This window comes from Onychostruthus taczanowskii, unplaced genomic scaffold (assembly GCF_017590055.1).
Source record: "Onychostruthus taczanowskii isolate IOZ18803 unplaced genomic scaffold, ASM1759005v1 scaffold4, whole genome shotgun sequence".
Taxonomy (NCBI): domain Eukaryota; kingdom Metazoa; phylum Chordata; class Aves; order Passeriformes; family Passeridae; genus Onychostruthus; species Onychostruthus taczanowskii.
Window position 1 is genome coordinate 17,470,403 of NW_024501459.1, and position 18,676 is coordinate 17,489,078.

Consider the following 18,676-nt stretch of genomic DNA (forward strand, 5'->3'; position numbering starts at 1 on the left):
AAACTGCTCTTCTGGAGCTTCAGCTGGTCAAAATGATCTCATTTGTTCAAGGCAGAAGTTCCCAACTTGGTTATGTTAATTCTTAAATGTAGGGGAAAATAAGAGGTAGTTTTCTTTTGGTTTGGTTTTTGGTTTTATTGGGTTTTTTTGGTTCTTCGGTTTTGGTTTTTTGTTTGGTTTTGGTTGGTTGGTTGGTTTTTTAGGAGAAAACTCATCTCTTATTTAGGTAAATGTAATCACACAGTACACCTGTAAAGGGCTTCCATCAGAGGTACCTCAAACATTGTAAATATCACTATGATAATGGCCAATGATATCCATTACCAGAAAGTGCAGGTGCATCTCCCAGCTTTCCTTTATCAAGTTCTAAACTGGTTAGAGCTGCTGCTAAGTGGGAGGGATTATTTGCTCAGTCTTATGCCACGTCATCACAGCTACACATTTGGCCAATTCTGAGACACTGAAGTGGCTCATACACAACATGGAGCACAGGAAGAGAACACCAGATTCATCTGCTCTACACTTAATTCCAGAAACTCAAGGACTTTTCCCCAAGAGAATATAAATCATGTGATACAAATCTACCCATGCTTCACTACATGACTACTTTTTAACCTCTGTTTATCAGAGCAGATACAATGAAGAAAAGTAGATTTGTACCAACATACTTGCCACTTAAAAAAGCAAATTTCTGCCTTGTCTCAAGGTTAATATCCAGTAATCTGTACAAGCCTGCATTTTCTGCATTGTTAATACATTCTTCTGTGACTCCCTTTCCTTTCCTATTCGGGTTTTAACAAGTAAAAAGGATTTAAAAAATACATTTAATCCATTCTTTATGGAATGACTCACTGAAAAGGAGAGAATAAAGTCCTCTAATTATAGCTGCCAGGGTTTTTACCAGTTGCTAAGTATACTAATATTCTTTTCACTAATTGCAACTTTCCCCTTCCTCCTCTAAATTTTAAATCCTCAAACTGATTCTTTATGGAAACATTTTTGAAACTCATTACTACAAGACTTTTCTCCATTGCAAATGCCAGTGCACTGAGGAGCCCAGAGTTATTTCTCCCGACCCTGCCATTTTCCCACCTCCAAGCTTGTTTGAAAGAACACTACCATACCCAACTCAATTAAAGGAAGCATCCATTGCAAGAATGTCTGTTATTAGACTGAGCGAAGTAGGTGGAAAAAAGACAGATAGATTCCTCAGCTGAAAGGAGACAACCACCGAAAAAATCTGCTCAATGATGGACCAGCATGTATGCATAGCAGAGTCCTCTATTTGCCTGCAAACCAAATGATAACCATACAACATCTGAGAAACTGCTGTGGCTGCTGTGGGGGCAGGGGCAAAGAGGCATGCTGTAGTCAGAGAAATACATTTCAACTCACTGCACAAAAATCAACTGTGCTCTGGCTAAAACCTGGAAAGACACACATCGTGTTACAACCACTGCAGCCTTGCCACAGAACACAAATGCAACACAAAATGCTTGTAAGGCACCGATCTATATGACCTTGGAGCTGCACATGTGCATATGGATATGGTTTCCCCAGCTGTGAAACCCTAAAATTCAGTGCTACATGAAAATGGTTGGAAATCAGTGATTCTGTCCAATGTCAGGTGCAAGGAAATCCCTGCACAGCTACCACAGCACTGGTCCTCACAAGCTCACTGACTGCAGAACCTCACAAAGGAGCTGCTGAAAATGGAAGAGATTACTACAGCTGTCTGAACAGAAAAACCATCATTTTGTACCTCAGTTTACATCTATGGGAAAATATATAGAATATTAATTAACTGGTATAAATTTTACCCATTCTGAAGCTTTCTTGGGTGGCAGTGTTTGGGGGCTTTTTTTAAATTATCATTTATTTTGGTTTGGTTTTGTCATTTCTTTATTTTTTTTTTTAGATCACAGGGAAAGGAAGTTATTCGTAGTGGTTTGGGGATGAAAGACGGAGCAACCTCTGGCTTCAGCTCAGCAATCTCTGCTTCCCCAGCTGGTGGAAAAGCAAATGGCAAGTGCACAAGTGCACAGCTCTTCCTCCCCCAGCCACCACCTGTGCCAGGCAAAGCAGAGCAAGGCAAAAAGGAAGCCTTTCAGGCAGGCAAACCATCTGCCATGTGCTGCTGCTGCGTAAGACATCAAAAGGGCAGCAACAAATGTTTCACTTTTGATGAGATCTAGCCATCACTTCTGGTTTGCACCTCTCTAGCTCAAATTTAAAAAGAGGGTCCTGGAGGCAGAGGTGTGCATCCAGCAGCACTCCAGAATCCAAGAAACACTCTTTGAGTGCTTACTCCAGCTTCTTCTGAGGCACTATCGCCCATAGCTGTAAAAGACATCTGGAACAGTCATAAAAAGTCAAGGTTTAAAGCTTCATACTGTTGCCATTTCAGTGTTATTTACTTCCAGTAGTACCACCCCCACCCGTCTCCACCCCCAAAAGTCCAACCAAAACCAACCCTCTATCATCTGGGTACTTCATAATCTATTCAAGCAAATTCTTACTCCCTCGCAAAAATCGGAGAATTCATTAGTCTATTCCCCTCACCACCTACCATTTCTCACATTACATGGAGAATATTTGTGATCTTAAGCAATCAAGTTTCTAAAGCACAGAGAAAATTTGTTATTAGAACAGTTCATCACTGCAGGCCTTTCCGTCCTTCCTCCCACCCACCCACCTACCCGCAGACTTTAAGGGAAACAGCAGCAGCTTACAGGGAACAGAGGGAAACACCTCACATTCAGCAAAGGGAGCTCACTCACACGCAGGAACACCACTCAGCACACAGATTTGTATCCCAGGTGATCTTACCCTGTTATTAGGACAAACTAAACCTTTCTAATTTACAGAAAAGTCAGCAGAAGATTATTTCAGAAGTTAAGAGGTCTAAAAGTCAAAGCATGCTAGAATTCTCTAGAAGAGAAAATGCTGCCCTGCCTCTAGGCGAGACTACCCAGCTGCCCTGCCCTCGTAAGATGCAGAAGCTGCCACAGGATGTGGCAATTACAGAACCAAGGCACTTAGGTGTATTCAAAGGTCTGGCAACATGGTTAATTTAACTCTTCAAACTGCGTCCACTGTGCCCAGATGATTATTTCTTTCCCTTCAGCTTGAACAACTTGCAGCTCTCTAAATTCCTCCTCCTGCAGAGGAGCGATGGGAAGCAAAGCACTGCAGGCACCAATGACGAACTGTGCTGGGCTGGAGATTGCACGATCTAAACAGACTTGTCACACTAACTGAATGATCCATGTTTTACAACCTCTGCACCAAACCTAGTCCTTTATTACCTCGACTCACATAACCTTATGTGAGCTACATCTTGGAAACACTGTATTCCAAAAAGGATGGCACCTAATATTCAAGACTCAGGATCAGGCAGAACAAACCCTTCTGCTCCTTGCTAATGACTTCTGCTCTAAAACAAAGCAAAACCCCCAGTACACGAACCCTGTTCTGTTAATTTCATTAGCGATGCATCTGAAGCTCTAAACAATTAGAAGGAAAGTTAGAGGACTTTTAATCTCACAACAGCAAATCTGGCCCAGCTAATTTCCCAAATGAATTGAGAATCCAGAGCCAACGAACTGCACATTAGTCACTTGGCTAGCAAGGAGGACTTAACTTACACTAATGAACTTAGGACTTCATTAAAATGTAATTTTAAGTTTAGCAATACACCGGGATAATATATTGTAGTAGGAAAGGGACAGGATTGACACCGTAGACTCAGCTTCTTGCTACTTATCACTAATAAATTAATATAAATTAAAAATCAATACAGCAGGGTAGTGCAAGACAAATGCTAATGTCCATGAAGAGAGAATTTGTTAGACTCATTACCCCTGTGCTGCCAGGCACATCACTAATTCTCCAGGACTGGAGAGGACAGAGACAAGCTGCTTTGTACAGCACAGCCAGAATTTGCATCAGCTCTCCTTCTGCAATTGATTCATATCCCCTCATGCCCAAACCATCATCTTACACAGACAGGACTAGTACCAGCTTTGAATTATTGTGAGAAAGTCTGTCACAGAGCTATCCAAGTTCTTTACTTGGGCTATTAAAAATGACCACAGTGTGAATGGGAACACTTTTATATTTCATCTTACACATCGTATCCTAGATTACTTGCAAGACAACTGATGACTCCAGTTATCTCAGTCAGTCAAAATCCAAATTTTATCAGCTTCAGGCAGAAAGCTGAAAATGAACACAAAGGATCCGATATGGGACAAAAGCCACACACAGTCTAAGAGCAGCTTTCCATTCTTCAAACTTGGCCTCAGCAATGCTTGCCCAAGTTATTGCGCAAAATCAGTATGAAAATAGTATATAAAGCTCTGGGACTAAAAAAAGGATTTTCTCAGAGATGCTTAGTCTAAAGTTAAATTTTGACAAATTTACTGCACAGTTGCACTTACCACAAGGCAGAAGAAAAACTGGTGCCATGCAACTGAGAGTCTTTCTTTATGACCTGCCCTTTAGGTGTCTTTCATATACAAAAAGCAGAATTGTCACCATCATGACAACCCAGAAAATATTCTTGAAGGTGACTTGCCACATACTGTTTAAACTACATTCATACCTTTGTGGGTTTTAACTAGACTAGGTAGGGAGCCTGTCTTAAAAAAAAAATAATTACATCACTTTTGCTACCGTGACGTTCAGAAATATCAATCCTCTTACAGTTTTGTAGCATGTTTCTCATAAGCACAGGTATGCTTATTCTTATATCAAAAAGGCAGCTGCAAATACCAAACCTTTAAAGTACCTAATAGAATTAAGCATGCATTTAATTAAACAAAGCAAAAATCAAGTCTATTTCCCTTGTCAGTAACTCCCCACCAATGGAATTCATCCTTAAAGTCTAACTTGTTTCTCCTTTGATGCAATTATCTTTGTATGGCTGCATAAAGATGACTCCACTGCACCTTGTTTCCAACTGCATCATAGCAACTTAAACATTTAATACATATTCCTTTAAAGAAATTTGAGTGAATTTATTGTATAAAATTATGATTGGCATGGTACAGAAAAGTTCCTTATAATGCACATTTCCCATTAACTTGTACACAAATATTACAAGTATCAAGCAAAATGCAAAAGTCTTAAGAACTAATTCCATACTACAAAAGTGTTCACATAGTGAAGTTACTCTGGTTACAAAATGTCATGGAAATAAAAGCACTTCAAAATACGTATTTGGGAAATGTTTCAAATAATCAACACAACCTTAAGTTAGTTAAAAAATGCAAAGAAAGATCTACCCTCTTCAAAACACTATTGTTCATTTGGCAAGATAGAGCAAAGTTCAGATCAGTTCACTGAAGGACTGTTCTTCACAAGAAACAAACAAAAAACCCTTTAGTTAAGAAAGGACTCAATTACTCAATTATACTATGATGACAAATAACGCCATCAAGAAGTTATCTGGCTCTCTTGTTTTCACACAGGAGCTGTCAGAGGCAGAGATGTGTAAATGAACACTTCCAGGTAGATACAGATTGCCTTTTCAAATACCAAACAACCAATCAAAACTAAACCCAAAACCAAATGAAACCAAACCAAACAAAAACAAAAACCAAAACAAAAACCCCAAAACACAACCCAACCAAAAAAAAAAAAAAAAAACACAACAAAACAAACAAACCAAGCCCCTGAACAACAGAAAGGAGACAATCTGAACTTTGTTGCTTTCATTGAACTAGCTCAGTTCTTTAGGTCACAGGACCCAGAACACCAATCTGCAAAGGATAGGCATTTGAGGAACAAATGGAACTCCACTAGGAAGGAACGCGCAGATGTTCGGTTCCGCGAGCGCCGCACGTCCTCTCAGTAAGGCTGCTAGAGGCTCTCACATCTCTGCTTGCCAAAGGCCTTGAAGACCCACTATTCTCACGACAAAAATGCTTGGACTCTACAACCTTACAAAAAGGAGGCACAGTCATACTGTTAGAAAGTAACACAAAATTTTGAAGACTGAAAGCATCCTTAAAAACTCACACAAAATAACTACAAAAGAAGCCATACTTTACATTATTTTTGTATCAGATGACTTGCGTGTGTTTGAGCCATTGAACATTGGTATGTATATCTACATGAAACTCACACATACAGAACATTGTGTTCAGGCATTATTGTTGATTTTCTTTTAGACACACACACAAGTTACCACCAGATTATCCAGTCTATTTAATGCAGTGAAAAACAGTCCACAGCAGGCGTAAAAGGAGCAGTATCCAATATAGTGCTGTCTTGCAAAAATGGAGTCAGAATTCCTGAGTCTCAGAGACATTGCTGTCCTCTCCATTACTGGATTATTTCTTTTTCCAAGGAGAACCTCTAGTTTTCGTTTCTTCACTCTAATGAAATTTGTAATAGATTGCATCTTTTAAAAAATGTAAAACTAGTACAAAAAATGTGCCAACCAAAGTGAATTTTTAAAGCTTTTTAAGGGGAGAGGGGATTCATTTACAAAATAAAGGCCACCTTCTTGTAAAATTAGTACTGCTAATATCCCATCATTCTGTTTAGAGCAGAGATTTAGCTCCCTGTTCTAGAAACCTTACCATATGCAGTCATGTGAGCTGAAAAACATCATCCTTTTCACAATTAAAAATATCATATATAGGACTAACGTGGAACAGCCCTTTGTTACAATCACCAAGGTGGCAAAACCAATTAAGTGTCATTCAAATAGTCATTGTAATCTAACTTCTGCATTTTCCCTTGTACTTTGCATATTACACAGTGTAACTTAAAATGTAATTTAAGAGCACTTCAGTCCCACAATGTAGGATTTAAGCTTGTGTGAATACATTTGCATGGCTCTGCAACATTTGTAATGACTTAGAAAAATACATTCAACCAAAACTTTATATAGGGTTCTATTTTTTTTTTAAATCAAAAATGAAGAAAAAGCCAAATGGTCCCATCATTAGCTAAATAATACACTCCAAGTTCTGGAAGCAATTCCAAAGCAAAAAGCACATTCAAGAATAACATACATTGAATTGTATACTTTCTCATTCACCTTTATCAGTAATAAAATTCTACTGTATATAATTATTTAGCCTTATAAATAATGCTAAGCAGAAAAATATTTACCTCTGTGCTACTTTTTTGTTTATAGAAGCATTTCTCAGTTTATAGGAGCAAAGGAAAAAAACCTACTTAAAGTGCAGATTACAGGCCATGACAGGCATAATAAATGACCAAAGGTGCAGCCAAATTTGCATTTACATCTTAAGTTACTTTGCCATCTTCCTTGTCTTGCTAGAAGTCACCCCATGTGCAATTAAAGAGCTGGTCGGTTGGTTTGTGCCACAGTACAACCTGTAATCACTTGTAATTTTTTTAAGTCCATTTCAATTGTCCATAGATATTTCTAGGCAAGGTTCAAGATATTCTAGCTCAGGTTCACAAAACCTTACTTAGTCATTAATACTTAAAATCAGACAATATTGACACCCCCTCCAGCGAATGCTACTGTCCTCTTGCTGCAGTATGTGGTTGAGCCATTGATGCTTGGCTGAGTGTCTTTAACAAGCGATGTCTTCATTTCCATTTCACACGCTACAATCGCTGCGTTGAGTTCCACTTGAGCTCGGTGAACGACATAAAACGAGAGTCCTATGCTTATGACAATCTGCAAATAAAACAAGAGTGTTGTAGGCTCCACAGGCTATGGGAATGAATACAAAGCAACTGATCTGAATGAAACAAAAAGTTGTCAATGTAAAGATTCATGAAGGCATCTGTTGACTCAAAGCTTCACAGGCAAGAAGACACTGGAAGGGAGATGAACTTAGCCCCTGAGTAGCTCTCAACCTATATGTGCTAACAATGTAACCAGCATATCAGAACATAAACATCATACAGAATTTAAAATATTTATATACATTGAAAAGATACGTTTCCTTCTTTCTGTTGAACTCCATATACTTGTTATAAAGCAATCCTTTCACTTTCTCTCTTCAATGAAACAACAGTCAAGTTTTTAGCTGAGATCCTCCTTAGGGAAAAAAAAATAAACATAAAATCTTCAAATAAAAATCGAGGTGTCTAATAGTGAGAGTCCCTTTGAAAGAAGCAAGCTCCTCTGCCTTTTTAAAAGAACTAGCTGGAATCTGCAGCTTCCTTTCAAAAAGGCAAAGAAGTTATATTACTTACAACAGAACCTAGAGTTTTGAGTCTAAAACCTGAACTTCATTGCTAACTGTAGGGCTGTTTTCTTTAACATTGAGGACTATTGCTTAAAACACCTGTCAGCATGGCAGACAGTGCTGGAATACCACTAAGACAACTGACAAGTATGACAAGTACAAGCACAGGACAACTGCAGCTGGAAGGCACCCTGGCAGTCTCTAGCCCAACCAGCTGCTCAGAGCAGGGCTGGCTGTAAGATCAGAACAGAACTTTTGTCCAGTCAGGTCTTGAAAACTGTAAAAGGATAGAGATTTCACCACTTTGTGCACTCTGCTCCAGTGCTTGATTATCATTGTGGTGCAAATGATGCTCCTCACCAATTTACGTTACACATTTTAAAAGCTGGCTAATGTAAGATTCACAGTGATATTATAGACACTTATTTTTGAATAGATAGGAAAGTTTCTATTCTAGAAGCTTATGCAAATATTTATATTTGCTTTGGTTTAGAAATATTACTACCAGTAACCCAGTGCCCTAGATAAATAATTTTTAATATATATATATATACATACATACATAGACAACCATAAAATGTGAAGGATTTTCAGAGCTATTTACTAAATCAAAGTCCCATCAAAGCTCATCCAGGCAAAGCACCCGGCAGACACCAGAGAGAGAGTGGGAGAATGCAAATAATTTCTCTACTAAAGGCCTCCCCTTCAGTTATTCAGTCATGTCCCAAGGACTGCACTCAAGGAGGTTAGTACTCTTTTTAAAATATTCAGGCTATCCAGCTACCACTTACCTGAGCAACACTTATGTTACAACCTATATAATCTGCAAAGGAGAGTCAATGTCAATTTAAAAAAACTAAATACATAAATGGGGGAAAAAAAGGAAAAGGCCACTAAAAACTACTACCCTGGAAATAACATTTCATGACTAAAATAACAGCTGATCAAGAAACCATTTATTTTCTCTTTGATCTATCAAGACGATCTATGCCACACTTACGAAGCCATGTTTCATGAAAGCTACAAATTATATAGCTTCTATTTCTATTCAGTAGAAATAGCTCTATTTAAAAGTGCAGAAATTTCAGGGCAAGGGAGGAAGGTATGTTTAAAATGGTCCTAGTCTTAGTTTTCTGTGTTAGCATTGTTAAACATCAGCTTTATGACTGTAAAAACTGAGGAACAGAAACTACTGCAGTACCTACTGAAAGTCTGCAAACCACGGTAATTGTTAGTCAAACACAGCTTGAAGTACTATCACTGTCAGAGAAGGTTTTAATGTAGAAATACCCATAACCTCTATGCTCATAATGGTCTCACACTTAAGGCTTACACCCAAAATTTACTGATAAATTATTTCAAGAGCTAAGGTCATGTAAAGGTACTTGATATACTTCTCATTAATTTACTCACTTGTAAAATTAGAATATTCTGATTTAGCCATTAGGGAAATAGTACTCCACAGCATTTTTAATATCCTGAATATCTATGCAAAATGGGTATGCTGAGTGCTAACAGTGAACAGTACACGTGTCCTGGGTCTACACACACACAGGCTTTTGTGTAGGGGTGGTTTAACAAGTCTAAAATTCAGATTACCCTTGAAGGCAAGTGTTTTTCTGGATTTTTAGCAGACCAGGGCCCATCAGTTCCAAGAAAAAGAAAAGCCATAATCTGGGGAACTTCTCTGCCTCAGCTAGCTAAAAAAAAACTAACTGAAAGCAAAGGAGAGCTCTTCCCGCTGTCCGTGCTGCAGACAACACAATCCATGAGAGAGAATTGCGGGGAGCAAGTGCAGTTTCTAAACACAAACTGTGTGCTTCTTTCCCCTCCTTTGCTCTCAGAACCAGTCTTAAATGTGCCAAACTTAATATCCAGCATAAACAGAACAGATGACTGGGGATACAAGCATCATAAAGTCACCCTAGGACAGCAAGAGAAGAAAGCTCACTGAAAACTGTATCAGAAAAAGAGAACACTGAGTAAGTTCTGCTTCATGTTATGATGAGGTGTGAGAGAATTACACTTTTGTCAGAGCATAAAACAAAATCTAAAGAAATCAGTACACTGGGAGCCCATTTTTCTGGGTATCTAGCAGCCAACAGAAATCACAGAGACAGACAGTACCGTTACCAAGGTCTATGAAAGCAGTTATTTTAACTGACCTGTAAACCGAATACAAAATAGCCACTAACACTTTGTTCTGCAATCACGTCCTCCATGGTGCGCAAGGTTGTGCCCAAGTACGAGTTCAGGAGCTGAGTAGGAAGCAGCCCAAGTGAAGAAGCCATCAGGTAGTTGGGTAGTGATAAATCTGTAATCTGAGTAAAAAGAAAGAGTAAGAAATCAAAAGCAGCTCCAAACACAATCTATGTGTACAAACAACCAGACTACCACTTCCCACAACCATCCCTGCAAAATCATGAAAGAATATCCTACATTCCTTCAGTAAACATTTGATTCATGCACAGAGGGAAGACAGTAGAATGATACAGTATGTATATAGTTTTCATCTAGCCTTTTTAAAGTTACTAGGTTTGATTTCTTTTCACCTTATATTACGCAACATCTCTGTGCAACAGTCATTAACTAGGGGTGCAATTACACTGTTCACTGAAGATATTTATTTTTACCTGGTGAACAGAGTCCTTGGATTTATGAGAATTTAGTTGTGAGAAGAAATTATTTTATCAAATGTGAAAGTCCAACATAAAAATCTATCTATTTTGCATTTTATGTATATGGCAAATAATACAAGAGGTATGTTCAAAATGTCACTGTTTTAAATAGGATCCAGGTAAACAGAATGGCAGATACAGTTTGTCTGTGCTGGGCAAGTCACGAGCTTATTAAGTGACACACGTCTTTCAGTGATCCCTATGAGCAACATCCATCTATACCTCTACTGATATATGAGAGTATCATTAAGATTGTCTACCAAAGGTATTTTGCATCTCACTTTAATTAGTGAACGAAATAGTACACACAGCTAGAGGTTTTAATAATTTCTCTGCAGAAAACATTAAGAATACTTTGGTATTTTCTTCTCTTTGCTGTGAAGTTTCTGCTCTGCGTCAATAGGTGCAGGTACCAAGTTTACATGGGAACAAAGTACACAGTACCAGTTAAATTAGTATCAGCAGCCACTGGGAAATATTAAAGGCAAGCATCATGAGATCAAATGATATTTACACAAGAAAAAAAGAAAACAAGAGGAAACTGGATTAAAAATGAGTATGAAAACAATGATTTTGAAAACAAGCAGTCCAACAAATCTTCCAGATAATTCAGTTGATAGTAACAGAGATCTAATTAAGAACAGCTCTAACACTGAGAGCCTGCATGGAAATTATTGACCTTGCCAGTTTTGTACAATGTTGAAGACCAAAGAATAGCAGCAATGTTACTCATTTCATCATGCTATTCTTAAAATAAACTTTAGTTACTGTGAAAGTCACAGTGCTGAATTCTCAGAGCTCTAACCACCATCAGTGGAAAGTTTCTGGGAGGAAGGGCAATGGAGGAGCAGAATGCAATGAAGCATAAAGATTAAAAATAATTCACTGGAACAAGATCCAATAAGCCATTTCCAAACTTCACACTGCATATTATACTTCCCACAGACTGAAATATATACCAGCACCACAAATATTATATTTCCTTCTCTAGAGAAGATTAATTTAGATTTATAATGAAAAAGGATTACATAATTATGTCAGAACTTCACATCTGACCAATACTTTCAAAAGACTTTTCTAAGCATTGTTGTAATCTGGGCCATGTAATAAGAATGCAAGTGCAAAGTTCCTATATTGCCAAGGGAATGAAGGAGCTGCTATTAAAAGTTTCTGAAATACTAACGCAGAGGCAAGATTTGCTAAGTAGGACACTATCATTACATCTAATGGAGCTGGGAAACTTCCCAAAGATTGCTTTAACACTCCTGGCACTTCTCTCATTTCTGTAGATGTATTAAGGACACTTCAGTTGCAGAGCAACATGTCTGCAGACCTGGATGAGTCCCGAAACAACTGGACCTCCTGGGTCATGAGAGAGATTGTTTCCAAGTGAAGGGGAGACTGCCCCAGTGGATACACTTAATTGCAGCTTGTGCTTCCCACTGCAATGAAAGCTAAGGAGAGGGCAAAAAAATTTTTGAGATGTCCTTTTAACTGAACTGTAGGTTTAGAGCTACAGTTGTATCCCTTTTCCCAAAATGCACAGGAAGTGGACAGCATCCCTGCCTAAGAAACTTCAGAAATCATCAATAAAACTTACAGCTTTCCGTATTTTTCTTTCTAGAAACTTTACCTGTTCTATGAACCTGCCAAGCTTGTATGCCAGGCTGCCTAAGAGAGCCTACCAGGGCTCTGTTTCTCCTGAAAGCTCAAGCCAGCAAAAATGAACCCTGAAATCCCAAACCAAGCATGGATGCAATTGCATTACAGGCCATAACAGAAATGCATTTAAATTGGATTCAAATACAATTAAGAACTACATAATTGCACTGATAACAATAGCCAGAAACCCTCTCCCATTAAGCCTTGGATAGGCTTTGTCCTGTGGAACCTTTGTGCATTCTTTGCTGCTGACACCTTTGGTTCAGCACTGTCAAGGAATAAATGCTTCTGTCAAGACTTTGCTGGGGGCTTCCATGCCTTTAGGGACTGCAGCACAATTTCTCTTCCCTCAGTTTACAAATCCCTGTGTTTCATATTAGGTAGGCTTAGTGACCAAGGATAACTAACTCTGGTGCTTTTTTTCCTCAAATAAAAGCCCAAAATAAAATCCCCCAGAAGCACCTCTTCCCACACCCAAAAAACCGCCAACACTACCCCTTAAAAAAAATATCAGTAATACAAAAGACCAAACCAGCTGCCAACTTTCCAACAAGGCGAGGAAGCAGTGTGCATGTTCTTGCAAAGCAGATACCATTTCTTCAACTTTGACTTCATTGTATGCATTTCTGAACCCAGAAGTGTACACTTGAACACTCAGATTTTTTAATCAGATTCTTTCTTTCGTGTAATATTCCCCTTAAAGAGCAGAGAGGGAGTATGAAATCCCGTCGAACATAAATCTGGCACTACAAATAACCAGGTTGCACAAATCTCACTCCAAGAACAAACCCGTGGGAAGGAGATGATAACCTGCATACCAGGCCTCCTTACAGACCTGCCTTCAAAACACTCCAGAGCTGGCAAGGTGAGAGAGCTGTGCGTGGGCAAACACATCAGTAAGAGCTATCAACCCACCCCAGCAGCCCAGGCCACTCTGGCATCACAATTAAGCAAAACTTAAAAGGGAAATACAAACATACTTTCAGTTAGCAAGTGCTATATTCCAGAAAGGCAAGCAAATGCTTTACCTCACCCCTCTACTGCCAGCAGAACGACTGTTCAAGAAGCAAGACCTTCACATCTCGCTGACAAGACGCTAAGGAATTTGTGTTAATTTTCTTTTGGTGCTGTTTCAATTGATATGATTCCCTCACTAATCAAAACCTAAGAAGCTCTTTCATCCTTCTCTACACCCCCTACAAGTCAACCTCCCAAAAGCCCTCAGCAGATGGTACATGCCACCAAACGAGTGCTTGTAGAAATCATTTAATCCCAGCCCTGCAGATGACCCTGCTCACATCAAGGTTATGCCTTTCCCTGAACCTCATATGTCACTTCCTTCCTTCTCTCTCATTTAAGTATTCTCGGTATCTCCAGTTTACTTTAAAATACCCACACAGAAAACATGCATAGACCAGACCACTGGAAAGATAAAGATGTGTACTTTTTCTTAAGTTCACTGCTTTTTAAAAATTAATCCTTTTAAAATTCATTGCTGAAGTTGCTAGCATGTGGAAATGCATTTTAAGCTTAAAACGTGTGTTAAGTTTTCAAACAAGTGAGATTTCAAGGAAATGACAGCTTGGTCTGTGTAGGCAGAAAACTCTATTTTTTACGTAACTTAAATTTGACTCAAAATGAGAAAATGTCTTGAATTCCTAGATTTGTATGCATCCCTTTTTGGTGATCTAGTAGCTCATATTAAATGTTCTCAGTGTAAAATTGAGTATACACTGCATTATTTGACTATGCTATAAGACAGTAAACCAGGAGTAATAAACATAACCAAACTAAAATTAGCAAAAAAAATCCAAGTTACTTGGCATAACTCAAGCATCTGGTTTCATCTCATTTCCTATCTATTATTTTAACACTGAAACCATCCACTTGGAAAGAAAATTATTTAGCCTGCAGAATATGGAGAACACAAACCACAATGATTTACAGCATCATTTTAATACTGAACTGGCCCAAATGCTCTGCTGAGTCGTGTTTCCAACAGAAGGGTTATGCCAAGAAGGAAATAATTTTAACTTGGTAATTCTCTGGTCTGTTGTTCATATCCAATACTACTCTATATCATCTGCTGACTACTGCAAGTGACTTCCCAAAGCTGTGAACAACCAGAGCACAACAGCTCTCCCCACTTCAGGAGGGTCACAACACAGCAGAAGCTTCATCTGCAACACTGGACCTTGGGCTCCAGGAGGCACTCAGCTCTCCCAGCTGGACACGTCAAGCTTCTTAAGTAATATAAGTAATATAAGCCTGCAGTAATATAGGTTAACAAATAAAACAGCAAAGGTTCAGCTGTTCAGTTTTTCATTCTTAAAAAGAAAATCGCTAAAGGATTTCTTCAAAAGAAATTACAAGTTGCTACAGTTCTTATGGGTAGAGACTACTGCTCCGGAGATGAATACTCCAGTACACGCAGTTTATATACAGCAACTAAAAATATTTGGTGTGGATGTTACACCCCAAAATTGCATGGATTAAATTTTACTTAAAAAACAAATTTGGTATTTGGTAACCTACTAACTGCAGCCAGATGATTCTGTCAAAATTAAGCAAACGCTTTGGAAGGGTACAGGATCAGGACTGCAGACAGGGTGAGCTATAAGAAAGTGGCAGACTAAAACATATGTTTAGATAGTCACTTATGTTAAAGAACATACAAGTTACTGATAACATTTGAAGTGTTTCACAATCCAGTTTGCTTTGTTCTGACTTCACCAAGTTAGTAGATACAACTGAGGCGTAACACAGCCAAAACTAGATCCTTCAGACAAAGTACTCAGGAAGAAACGAGGGTCTGAAATTGTCATCAGCAGCACGACAATACTCAAACAAACCACCCTCCATGTTCTTCTTTACTTTTTTCCTTTAAGATGATCAGAGGCCAAATGAATGTACCAATCTTCACCTGAAAGTAGAAAGAAAAGCAAGACTAACCCTTTTCCAGACTCAAGTTTAAACTAACTTTCAGTGCCACTCCAGAGTACAGTCCCTTTCCAGGTCTGAGGCTACATGCTGCTCTGCCCAAAACCTGCAACCTGTCTTGTGTGCATGGACTTAACATCCCGGATGGATTTGCCAGATGCATGGTACAAACACCAACCACACCGAGAAAGAATTTTAATCTGTCCACTTCTTTCTTTCCAATATGATTACTTATATTAAGTAGTTTAGGAATATGTGGCAAGAGCTTTCCTCAGCTCTTGCCGTGTTTTAAAGTGGATCACTTTAAAAGCTGTTTTAAAGTGGATCACTTTAAAAGCACAGACACATCATAACTGTTGAGTTCTCCAGATTTTGCTATGCAGCACCTTGGTGATTCTAGCACCAGAATATAGTTTTGAAAGACAAGAGAGCAACTCTAACACAACGCCAGTGAGCAAGGCATGTCAAACATCTGCCTGCTGTCCCTCCACATGCACAGAAGAGCAGGGAGAGAGGGTTGTTTTTACTGTTGTTAAAAGAGAGAGAAACCATGGCTTGCTCCCAGGAAAAGAGGCAACCTCTGCCGACAGTAACAGCAGCCACTGTGCCGAAAGACATCCTTCCAGCACTTGTCTTCCCTGGCCGCAAAGCCTAGGCAGGGACTCACCGCGAACACGGCGTTCTGCAGCCCGAAGGGGATCAGCGTCAGCCGCGACAGAAACACCACCTTGAGGCCGCTGCCGCCCTCCACGACACGGACGATGGCACTGAGCGTCCCGCTGCCCTGGATCCTGGCCCGTGCCCAGCGGGCCAACAGCCGCTTGCAGGCCACGTGGGCGACAAAGGTGCCGACGAGGACGCCGAACACCATCAGCCCCATGCCCAGCACGAAGCCGTAGAGGTAGCCGGCGGCCACGTTGAGCAGGATGTAGCCCCAGCCGCACGGGAAGGACACGACGATGAAGCCCACGGTGAAGAGCAGCACGCCGGCCAGGCTGTCCAGACTCTCGGCCCAGAGAAGCAGGTCCCGCAGGTACTGGCGCACCAGGGCCAGCGAGGCGAAGCAGACGGCGGCCAGGACGCACAGGCTGAGGCAGCTCTTGCACCAGCAGGTGCCCAGGAGGCAGCAGGAGCAGCGCCAGCCCCGGGCCTCGGTCAGCCCATGCCCGCCGCCGCCCGGCTCGGGCAGCTGGCAGAGCAGCAGCTCCGCGGGCGACAGCCCGTCCTGGTTCGCGCAGGGCCCCAGCAGCAGCCCGCCGGCCCCCGCCGCCTCCGCCGGGACGAAGCCGATGGTGTCTCCGCTGCCGCCGCCTCCCACCGCCGTCCCGGCGGCTCGGGACAGCCAGCGGCCCAGGTCCTGCCGAGCGCCCTGCGCCGCCGCCTGCTTCACGGCCCGGGAGAGGAGCTGCAGCGCCGCGGCCCCCGCGCCCAGCATCCCCCCGCCCCGCCGCCCGGCTCCAGCGCCGCCGAGCCGCGCAGCCCCTTCGCTCCCCGCCTCCCCACGCAGCCTGCGGGCAGGGGCGGCCGTTCCCTCATCGCCCCGCCATGGCCCGGCTGCCGAGCCCGGCCAAGGGCCGGGCGGGGGCGGGGAAGTGGCGGCCTCCGCGCCGCCCCCTGCCTCGGCCGCGCCGCCGGGGCTGCCGCGTTAGACGGCGGCGGGGCCGCTCTCTCCGTCCCGGCAGTGGCAGCAGCGGCCCTGGCGGAGCGCGAGTCCCGGGGGTCGGCGGCGGCGGCAGCACCGGGGCTCCATCTCCCCGCGCTGGGCTCCCGCTCCGCTCCGGGAAGCGCCTTCTCGGAACGGCGGTGCCGATGTGGCAAGCCCGGGAGGGAGGAGGCCAGGCGAAGCTCCGGCGGCAGCAGCGCCCGGCCCCGCTGCGGGGCTCGGCGGCGGCACCAAGGCTCCGCCTCCCGCCCCGCCCCGGGAGCGCCGCGCCGGCCGGGTGTGCCCCAGCGGGGCCCCGCCGCCCGAGCCGCACCGTGCCGCACACCCCATCGGCCCCGGTGGCAGCCGCTCGCCTTCCCGGCGGAGCCGTAATCCGTAGGGTTTGGAGGGAGGGAGCCGTGCTGGAAAGCGGGTTGTTTTCCGTCTGGGGAGCGCGGGGTGCAGGCATCGCTGACTGTACTGTGGTACCCTTGCGCTCCCTTTTGACCCGTCTCCTTCTCACGTGAGGGCTTTGTACCGCAAACACCCCGGCTTGCCCGTCTCTGCCAGTGAAACGAGCCTTCCCCGACCAGCGGCCGGGGTTTGAGCCGAGGGGCGACAGCCGATGCGCCCGGGCTCCGCGGCACCTCCACGCCGGGTCAGCGTGGCTCACATGCCTGAAGGCTCGGACCCACTTTGGGACAGTTGAGGCTGAATTTTGAGTCATTGCCAGAAAGAAAAACTGCCTGGATATGCAGTGAGGGCTCCATTTAGAGGGGTGTTTTCTCAGGAGCCTCGCCGAGGCTCGATGGCTTCGTAGGTCACTTTGGTGTTATTAATGGCAAGGTGCAGAAAGGGTTTGTTTTCTTTAGAATGCTTATGCATGCAATGTGGTCCAGTGGAGTTATATTCCCCTGCTGGGGAATTTTCAAGTGTATAGTAAACGAGAATAAACGTGTAGGTTGTAAAGGTTAAAGGGTGATTGGAAACAAACAAACATAATCAAGAACATATTTTAAGTACTGCAGTTATGCACTTGCAAAATACAGTGATAGAAACAATATAATCTGGGAAATCCAGTAAATAGCCTAAGAAAATGACAGATATCTTTGAGAGCCAACAGCAGAATAAAAACTGTGTACAGCACGGAAACTGCAGATAAATGTCTCCAGCATAACCTGCTTTCTTGCTGTTACCTGTATCTGAATGAGAGCATTTGTTTTTATGTGCACTCTGCTTGCATGCAAACACAGGCAGGGCGTACATCCTGAATTATAATAGTAATATTAATGTCAACAAAACCCTGCATTAGAGCTTGTAAAGGATTATGGGCATGCTTATACATTCAGTAAGGCATTTCAGCAAACAGGGCATATGGAAGTTCAGTAGAACAAGAAGACAAATGTTTTTATACTAAAAGCACATATGTCTTTGGTGTGGATTCAGCTTGTATATATTTTTTTTCAATGCAGTTACTTTCATAAAGCAGGAAAAAGTCTGGGTGGAAGTGTCTAACAGAGTTACATGCCTTACACTGCCCCTCTGTTGCTCTGTTTAAAGTGCAGAAC

At 42.1% G+C, this 18,676-nt stretch overlaps 1 protein-coding gene across 1 annotated transcript; it reads right to left on the reverse strand.

Moving 5' to 3' along the window:
* Window positions 1-5,000: 5,000 nt before the first annotated feature.
* TMEM64 (transmembrane protein 64) lies at window positions 5,001-17,535 on the reverse strand. Its single transcript, XM_041412766.1, is given in 5 exon segments — window positions 5,001-7,669; window positions 10,352-10,507; window positions 16,134-17,035; window positions 17,038-17,254; window positions 17,256-17,535. Coding segments are annotated over 5 exon segments (1,674 nt in total). The 5' UTR covers window positions 17,460-17,535; the 3' UTR covers window positions 5,001-7,474.
* Between the last annotated feature and the right edge of the window lie 1,141 nt (window positions 17,536-18,676).